Here is a 10,369-nt window from a genome sequence, read left to right as displayed (position 1 = left end):
ATAAATATATTTTATATATTTATTATTAAGTATAATAAATTTCATGTATTTCTGTATTTGTCATATATTTTATTTTGTTATCTCATGTATTTAATTCTATTCCTGATACTTTAAAGTAATTTTGATAAATTAATTTTGAACCATTATCGCACAATTTATGCCTTGTTTTGTAAGGCTTGTTAGTAACGTCGCCTAAGATAAGATTAATTTCAGTTATAACTCAATTTCTCTTTGACTAGCAAAACAGGAGACAATAACACGCGAAGTATACAACAAACTTCATCGAGAAATATTCTGAAAATAATATGAAAATGTGTGAAATGTCCATATCAGTGATAGTTAAATAATTTAAAGCGCAATTATGCATATATAATATAGATGTGTACCAAAGATCAATTATTTAATAGTAAGCATTAAAAATGGATATTAAGAATAGCGAAGATAATAGTATGCGACCTCGTAGAAGAGGTTATTATTCAAACATTATTACGGGTGAGTTTTTCATAGTTATTACATTTGCAATTAAATGGAGATCGCAGTAAATTATATTATACTGATCATAATTTTATAAATTGCAGGAACCAAACCATTTAGTTTTCTACCTACTGCTTCGAGAAAAACCAAACTTATGTGGCAAATTCGCACGGAACATCATAGTCCGATTGTGAAAGATATTAAAATAAAGGAAACACATACTCATCTCGGTGCAGCAGAACGATGGATAACTTTCCCTGAAGATAAGTCTATCGTACGCAAATACATAATTATGCAAAAGTAATTTGCTTCCACTGATTGATTTGATTAATGTTTTATTTAATTTGTTTTATCGATTTAACATGTATTTTTGTCGATTTTATATGTAATATGTCATGGAAATATGGTAATTTTAAATTAATCATTTTGTAAGAATAAAAAAAAATGATAAATAACATGAAAAAGAAAATTTATTATAATTATAAAAATAAAGAATAATTTAATGAGTTGCATTATAGATTTAAATTTGCTATTGTATGCTTCGATCGATATTTTTTTTATTTTTATTCGTAATATTTGTCTAAAATTTTTTATGATATTTTATGATTTTTATTGTGTAACAAACGTATATAAATTCTCATGGTTATACAATTTTCAACAAAAAATATATCCGGTACTTAATAATTTTTGACGAATTTTTATCTCTTATTATGAAGGCTTTTCCAGCGGAGACATTTCTACCAAAAGTGCAAATGGAATATACTGTTGGACCAAAGGTGCTGCCGCGCAACGTTGAAATGGAAAGAAGACGAAGAGCGTACAAGAATCTGAAAATAGAAGACGCTTTAGAAGCGGAAGGTGTCAAATCGCATGACATGTTACCGCCTGAGAAAATCTGTGCGTTGCTTTCGTACGATGAAAAATACGATTTGTACTCTAAGGCAAATTACTTACCATTGGAACTCTTTGACGACGAGGAATATGATTGTAGGTGAGAACGACACTATATTATAATAATAACCAAGTTTGCTTTCTGGAGTACTAATATTGCTTTAAATTTTTGTCTATAAAATTTATGAAATAAGAAAAATTGCGTACATTTCCACGTATAAATTAAAAATATAAAAATTGTAATATATATAACACATACAAGGCACTATTAGAATATGTAATGTGATTTTTAAGAAAAAGTAAAATAGTATAAAAATAATTTAAAATTTTGAAAAGAGTTAATTAATAATGCTAACCAAGAGAGCTAAATAAATAATAATGTAAATAAAAAAAGATAAATTGAGATAAATGTTAAGGAATTTTTAATATAAAATGTGGTTTATCATTTTTTAATCTACTGTCATCATATTTGCATGTATTTGATATAATAAACATGGCAAAAATTAAAATAAATCCAACATGATCAGAAAAGAGTAAATATGATAAAGGGAAAAGTATTTCTAAATATATTGTATTATTAAAAATGTGGAGTATCCAATAATACACATTGTTATTTAATTAACTTAATTATTATTTGTTTTAATTTATTTAAAACTGCTTACTGTATTGCAATTACTTAAAAAATATTGTCTTATCATATAGATTTATCGAAAGTAAGATATCAATTTATAATAGAGATTCTTTTGCGTGCGAAAAGAAGATAAAGATTTATAACTAATCTAAGACATATTTCACTTTACTAGTATTATTTTATGCATAGAAGGTATAAAGCGATATAACAATAGATGTAGCAGAACAGCAGTTATTAGGTTATAGAAACTTGCAACTCAATTTCGTGTTTCTGGTTAATTTTGATGGTAATAAATTCCAAAAGCGTAGTTTCGTGCTAGGAAGCAATATTTGGGTAAATCATAGCAAATACAGGCTATTAAAGTAAGTTATTAGTCGAGTATCATACTCAACTAAAGCTTTAATATTAAACAAGCTTCTCAAAGCATTTGCAAACTATTACAGCTATTAAATTTATTTCCATATATTCAATAATATTTAAATTTAGGATTAGATTTTTATAAATCAAAATTTTTACTTATAATTTATATAAAAATTTATAATTACTGAATTAATATGACATATCATGTACTAATATAATATCATCTTTCCAATTATAAATACATAATTTGTAATATTCTGCGATTCGGTAGAACGGCAGATGAATGGATAAATCTTGGCATCATCGATGGTGTTCGTTATCCGTTACCAGCCACAGTATTTGTCGAGAAAATTTTACACAAAGAAAGAATATTTGATCGTGATGACAAAACGCTCAGCAACTTGTTTGGTTGGTTTCCTGCCGCCATTACGGATTATGATAACAAGCGGAAACTCTGGTCTGTTTTCACTTTGGATGCTCTCAAGCGGAAATTCCTTTTACCCAGAATATACGTCCGATTTTATGGAGAGGATCCCGGGAAATTTGCCCAAAGAATAGCTAATGCCGTTAAACAAAGACAAATTACTGAAACTAGGATTAGGTTAATGTGCAAATTTATTTAAGGGTTCCAGTATAAAAAAAAAACTCTTCTTTGCACTAAAAAAGCAATTTTTAAAAAATTACAAAAATTAGTTTAATTAAATATTTATAATTATATAATAAATTAATAATTAAATATTTATACTGTTTAATATTAATATACTTATATATTTTTTAATTTTTAATATTAATGGAATTAAAACATTAGCATTATCTTACAAAAAAAAGTTTCTTCATTTTAGTTATATATTGGTAGAGTCTAAAATGTTTAAAAAATATTTAACTTTACATACAAGACTTATATACAAGATACATATATATATAAATTTTTTTTAATATTTTGTATGTTAGAATAAAATGTGTGGAGAATATTTCTAAAAGTATAACTTGGATAAATTCTCTTATCGTTATATATTTATGCGCAATATAATTAAAAAAATAGATTTACGTGGAAAAAATTATATATGGTTTCATTTAGAATAAACATAAAATAATCAATATTCTTCAAAATAAAAACTTTTTTTCTATTATTAAATTCTATTTTGAAAAAATAATGCAGAAAAATCCTATATGTTTCCTACTCTTTCTTCTATTCATCTTCTACTCATTAATAATTATGTAAAACAATTATCTTACACAAATTCTGGGGATCTATATATCTATATAAGGATAACTCTATAAAAAAATTTTAATGAAGTCAGTATATATATAATACTATCTTGTATTTTAATGTTTTGAAAAAACAATATCATTAAATATATTGCTAATATAACTTTAAAAATGTCTATTTTACGTAGCAAACATAAATTTTTTTATCAATATTTAATATATGTATATATTGAAAGATCTAAAAAAATCTACTGTTGGTTGCGGCGGAAGATGATAAGAAATTCCAGAAATAAACACTTTTTATATGTTTCTGTAGATCTAGTGCAAAATACTTTTAATATTTTAAGATTATAATATTTTTGCACGATATTTAATTGTTATAATTGTACCTAGATATCACTTTTATTTGGACTGCATGCTGGTAGACGGTATGCCAACACTCGATGAGAAGCAACAGGAAGTTATAATTCTATCAGCCACGCTACAAGGTTCCATGAAATACGAATTCGAACACCTTTCCAGCGTAGGTGCATAACCGTATATATACTACTTATTTTCTTCCAGTTATTGAATTTTTACCGTAACATTTAGTTAATAGACGAAGTTGTTTTGGAGTATTGCCGCGTTATGTGCGACCTTATGTGGAGGCCTCTTATAGAGAAACAGGCGGAAATATTTAATTTCATTACGTGGGAAGAAATCAATGATATCCGCGAATTTGACATACCGAAGACGAGAAAGATTTGCACTGAAATGAAAGATTTTACGGTATTTATCTTTCTATGATATTTGCTATGATATTTGTTTGGTCTGTTCATCTTAATCATGAATTGTAATTAAAAAAATATTATCATAGAGAACGAAAAATTTTTTCCATTGGATAGTATTATACGTTACGCCGGAAGTACACGAAGCTATGCAGTGCGTAGTCGTTGAGTGTATTCACGTGTCGAATATGAATCTGTTCATCCCGATTTACGGAAAATCAATACATCTATTGGAATACAAATTGCAACAGCATCAAGAAACTGGCTCGGTGATAAAGTATCTGAAAGAAACGTGGGTGGAAAAAATTACACAGTCGGTTAGATTGTGTTTAAGAGACATCGGAAAAGGATGGTTTGATCTGGAGCAACGAAGGCACGATATATACGATGTAATGAAATTGAAACGATTCATGGATCTTATTGTATATCGAATGCAGGTATTGCGTAAAAAAAGTACTGAAGTCTTTAAGAAAGAATTAATTGCATTTTATAAGAATGTTTCAGGTTGTACAATATATTATATAATAAAATATATAATTATTTTATATATATCTATAATTTTAATCTAATATGTGGTTATAATTAAATCCTGGATTAAGTAAATAGAAGATAAGGAAATTAAAATAGAATTTATTGATTGTGTTAAAAAAAGCAATAAAAAATATTTATTATAAAAAGGAAAATAAAAAAGTCGATTCAAACTCACATCTGAAATGTTTAGATCGCGCGAATAAGAGCATAAAATTTATAAAATACCTATTTGTTTAAATAAAATAAAAACACATATTGATTATAATGTATATAAATTATCAATTTACAAATTAATTACACAACATAACTAATAAAAATGCAGAATATTATAATTAACCTGATTATAATATTCTATTTATTATCATAGAATGCGCTTCGGAATTTAGTGGAGAGATCAATTGCTCTGTATTTAGAAATGCTAGAAATTCCAGCGCTTTGTACATTAAATATAGACGAAAATTTTACATGGGGAGACGATCTCGTAAACACGCAATTTAAATCTCCAGTGAATCCTATTTTTAATATTGATATCGCAATGAATGATAAAACTGCATATTACTTAACGGATCTTGAATCATTTGAGGTATGAACATTTAATGATTTTCTTGTGTATTAATATATAAATTATATTATTAGTTCACAAATTATTTTACAATTAAAATGTATATTTAAAAAAGTATGTGCACATACACATTTAAAAATGTATTTCGTATGGTAATAATTCGAAAGATATGACTAATTTTATTGTAGATGTAATTGTAAATTGTAGGTTAAAAATAAATATTTGACATATTAATTTATTAATTTTCAGGAAGTTATCGTAGATTTGTTAAATAATTCCTTGAGTCAATGTCATCAAATTAAACAGGTTCATCCTTTTTTGCTACCCTTCCTAAAGTTTCCTAAAGATTTGTATCTCAGCTCAGTCGGCTTACTGGAGAAGGAAGTTTGCGAAGTTCGCGATCGTTTGAGAACCGCTTATCAAAAGTCTATAATACCCCTAAAAGCATACTCAAGCGAGTACCAACAGTATCTAGAAATTTATAAATTAAACATTGAAAAATACGTGGAGTGAGTATAGATCGCTTGGAGCAATACCAGATCGTTTAATCTCTTTTTCCGACATTTTCTCTATTTGCAACTTTTCTTTTTTCTTGGTTCTCAACAAAATGGGATTGATTATAAAAATCTATAAATACCGATTATTTTTTTTAGCCATTGTCTCTTGCAGGGATTTCAAGAATGCGGATCACACCGCCGCGGAAGTCAAGGATGAAATATCCTTTCACTTCAAGATGAAATCGATTCTCGAATTGACGCTGCCGAAGGACATCGTCATAGGACCCTTCCGCGTGAATATCCAACCTCTCAAACAATTCTTGATACAAAAACGACAAAACTGTTGCACGCAGTTGCTCGTAATGTTCACCGAGAGCCTAAGAGCACGGATCGACGTCGTTTTATCTGATTATATGCAAATTAGAACGAGGCTAAAGGCAACGTCGCGCGATATCGAGCACTTATTCGAGGAGCAGGAGTGGATGGAGTCTATACCGTTAACGGTGAAAGCTCTGGATAAAATTATACAGAAGCTGAAGCACGAATACGATGTCCTCGATCACTTCTGGTGGAATCTGTCAGATCAAGACTTCGAAGCTAAATGGCAAGCCATCGGCTTTCCTCGGCAAATACAGTTACATGTAAGCATCATTACAATTGCGTCTTATCGTAATATACAGACGCCTCAGTGTATGACCAATCAAAATATTATGTATTATATCCATATATATGGATATTTAAAAAAAAAACATGTCTTCATTACATATCCATTTTCTCGTATATTATGCACAGATAGAAGAGGCTAAGGAACGTTTTGCGAATGAATATGAAAAATTCTACAAGGCTCAGATACAAGACGAAATTTTGCTTACGGAGAGAATCAACACACTCGTGGGAAACGTTATGAATGTAGCGCTGCAAACGGATATCAACAGAATACTCGAAATGGCCATAGAGGTGAAGAGAATCTGGAAAATGGTAAAGGATTGCCAAGAATCGAGTTTATTATTGAACGAGCGACAAAAATTGTTCGGCATGAACGTGGTGCGGTTTGAGCAATTACATCAATTGATGAAGGAATTCGAACCGTATCAGATTTTATGGATTACTGCATCCGGTAATTAGATGAGAGAAATGCGTATTACATCAAAATTATAAAATTTTGGAAAACCTTTCTATTATATAAAATAATAAGATTCGAGTTTTTTTTTAAACTGAATACTGTAGATTTTCACATTTATGTGGCATTAAGTTTGCTAATTTTTTCATCAAACTTTGTATAAGTATTTATAATTATTTTTTGCTTTTTTTTATTTAATTTCTATTGTATTTTTTATTATTGCTATTTTTTAATTCTACTCTATTTTATTTACCATTTTTATTTTATTTTACAGAGTCAATTTTGAATGATAATATATCGTTAAATATCGTCAATGTATTTAAGTAATTCTTTTCATATCATTAACGTATCATGCACATCTTCAATAACTCAACATTATTTATAACCAATTTAAACCGAATATTTGCAATTCTTACATCCAAAACGCAGATTGGTTAAAGTGGCAAGAAGTGTGGATGGAGAATCCTCTGATAAACATTGATGCTAATCAAATTGAAAGCATGGTTACCGACATGCATAAAGCTATGTCGCGTTGCGTGAAAGTATTCCAAGAGAATCCAAGTAGGTCGATATTTCGTTTAAAATTCATTGAATTTGAAATGTATTATATTTGCAATTCATAGAAAAACCGGCAAGTGATGTAAAAAATAATTGATACACTCTTTCGCAAATTGTAGAGATAGCCGCTATAGCGCTCACTATAAGAAGTCAAATTGAAGCATTCAAGCCTTACATCGGCATGATACAGGCTCTACGAGATCCAGGAATGAAGACGCGACATTTTGAGGAACTTACTAAGGAAATCGGCATACAAATGGAACTCACGCCAACTTTAACTTTTAAGACCTTAGTTTTCCTCGGTGTGATGAAATTTGAAGATACTGTGAAAACCGTCGCAGACGCTGCAGCGAAGGAATATTTGATAGAGAGTGCCTTGGATAAAATGATGATCGAATGGGAAACAATTACGATGGACGTTCTTCCGTATAAAAATACTGGTACGTAAAGAAAACATTTCTCGTATATATTTGAAACTCTTTCTCGTATATATTTGAATATTGGATTTCAACAAATTGTAAGATACTAAATTTTACATTTATTCTATTTTTAATGCGTTTTATTATATGACGAAAATTATAGAAAAATATATGTATATTTTAACAAATATAAAAACATATAATATTTGGAATTCAACAAACAGTAAAATATCAAATTTTACGTTTAATCTCTCATGCGTTTCGCAAAATAAACAATAAAAAGAAATATATATTTTAACCAATTAAAAATTTTATTCGTTTATTATCTTTTTTTACTTAATGATTTATAAAGATAGATATAATTAATTAAACTAAGAACTAAAAATATATCTTGTGTTATATTATAAATATATTATCTATTTTTAAAAAGTACTTGAAACATTAAAATTAACATAATTAATTTAATTAATTCTTGTAATATAAATAACACATTGATTCAGTTATAATGTATAATGTCTTAATTATATTATATATAGCATTTATATATAGCATTTATATATAGGTACATATATAATGAATATTTCCGACGAAATCACTACTCTTTTGGACGACGATATACTTAACACTCAGCATCTAAGTCTCAGTCCTTTTAAAGCTGCCTTTGAAAGTCGAATCGATGAGTGGGAAGTTAAATTGAGATTAATTCAGGAAGTGATCGCGCAATGGACGGAAGTACAAAAGTAACAATTACATTTCAACTTCCGTTCGTCGCTATTAAATAGATATATACTATTGATTTAATAGAATATATGCACAGGCAATGGATGTATTTAGAGCCGATATTTTCGTCGGAGGATATTAATCGGCAGTTACCCGTAGAAACAAGAAAATTCAATACAATGCAACGTAACTGGAGGCGAATCATGAAAAATGCATATGATTGCCCATACGTATGTAAAGTAAATTTGTTGTCATACTTCGCGTACATTTCTCAATCCGTCGAATTCTCGATCTATCGGAACGATAGAAATTTTACATAAAAATTATTAAATTGGGAAGAATGTTTTATAAAAAAAATGCGTTTGTGATATCAAATTGTATTTATTTTATATTAAAAGTAAGACTTATTAAACAGAAATATTAAATCAATATTTAATATGTTATTTTTAGTTTTGAGTGTGCAGTTAAGCATTGTATCATATTAAATTTATTCATTGTTTTATGTATGTTTTGTAGCAACTTTGATGTGTTATTATTAATTTTGAAATAAGAGCTAAAAACCGTAACTAACTTTTATGTAAACAACTCAATGTTATTATATTGATTTTATTTGTTGTGTGTTGCCTACATTTTGTAACAACTTTGTTTACATTTTAAAGAGTAATATACTTCAAAAATATATTTGCAGCACATTTTTATCATCATTTATGTTATCTCAATTTCAATGCACATACAATCGTTCTTTTAAATTTAAAGTTTTTTGATATTTTAATATTTTAATATTTTTTATTATGTAAAAAAAGAGAATATATATTCTTTATAAATATATATATATATATAAATTCTGGTATCATATAAATATAAAAATCTCATCATATTTCACACTAATGACAAACTTTTCAGATAATTATAACGTGCGCGGATAAAATTTTACTGGAGAGCCTGAAGGAATGCCTATTGATCCTGGAAGCAGTTCAGAAGGGTTTGTCAGATTACCTGGAGACTAAGCGAATGATTTTCCCACGCTTCTACTTCCTGAGCGATGACGAGCTGTTGGAGATAATTATCCAGTCCAAACACGTGCAGGCGGTTCAACCGCATCTGAAGAAATGTTTCGAAAATATGAGGGAATTGAGATTCGAACACGATCTCAGAATAACGAGAATGTATTCCGCCGAGTACGAGGAGGTCACGCTACGACCATTGATCTATCCCGAGGGAAATGTCGAGAATTGGTTGGGACAGGTCGAGGACGCAATGCGCAATACCTTGCGAGAGCTCATCGGCGAGGCCCTCGAAATTGTGGAAACGACATCGCGAAAGCAATGGTTATACATGTGGCCAGGCCAAGTAGTTCTTTGCGGGAGTCAGACATATTGGACCGCCCATGTGGAGGACGGTATCAAGAACAACACTCTGTCTGATTATTATAGTCTGATGTTGTTGCACGTACGTAATACACTAAAAATAAAAATTTTTTTAATCAGATAAATACATTTTAATTTTGATTTTTTTTTTATTTAAATAAATATATATACTTTGTTTCCAAAAATGTTTTGTTATATTAAATAAATTATTATTTGCAAGTAATAAAAATTATAATTTTTTAATAAATTATTTAAAATTTTAA

General features: G+C 28.5%; 1 protein-coding gene across 1 annotated transcript in view; it reads left to right on the top strand.

Moving 5' to 3' along the window:
• Window positions 1–409: 409 nt before the first annotated feature.
• The window catches only part of LOC115236661 (dynein heavy chain 1, axonemal-like), a 16,576-nt gene continuing 6,616 nt past the window's right edge, over window positions 410–10,369 (top strand). The window contains exons 1-15 of the mRNA XM_029809249.1: window positions 410–492; window positions 579–748; window positions 1,191–1,465; window positions 2,628–2,957; window positions 3,959–4,092; window positions 4,450–4,769; window positions 5,231–5,446; window positions 5,675–5,934; window positions 6,095–6,563; window positions 6,715–7,039; window positions 7,472–7,603; window positions 7,720–8,040; window positions 8,582–8,759; window positions 8,837–8,969; window positions 9,643–10,188. Coding sequence (XP_029665109.1) covers window positions 420–492; window positions 579–748; window positions 1,191–1,465; window positions 2,628–2,957; window positions 3,959–4,092; window positions 4,450–4,769; window positions 5,231–5,446; window positions 5,675–5,934; window positions 6,095–6,563; window positions 6,715–7,039; window positions 7,472–7,603; window positions 7,720–8,040; window positions 8,582–8,759; window positions 8,837–8,969; window positions 9,643–10,188 — 3,882 coding nt within the window. The 5' untranslated portion in view covers window positions 410–419. The remainder of the gene's footprint in view (window positions 493–578; window positions 749–1,190; window positions 1,466–2,627; window positions 2,958–3,958; window positions 4,093–4,449; window positions 4,770–5,230; window positions 5,447–5,674; window positions 5,935–6,094; window positions 6,564–6,714; window positions 7,040–7,471; window positions 7,604–7,719; window positions 8,041–8,581; window positions 8,760–8,836; window positions 8,970–9,642; window positions 10,189–10,369) is intronic.

Source organism: Formica exsecta, unplaced genomic scaffold (assembly GCF_003651465.1).
Source record: "Formica exsecta isolate Colony F162 unplaced genomic scaffold, ASM365146v1 scaffold26, whole genome shotgun sequence".
NCBI lineage: Eukaryota > Metazoa > Arthropoda > Insecta > Hymenoptera > Formicidae > Formica > Formica exsecta.
The sequence above is the reverse complement of the archived record's forward strand: the minus strand, read 5'-3'. Positions and strand labels throughout refer to the sequence as shown.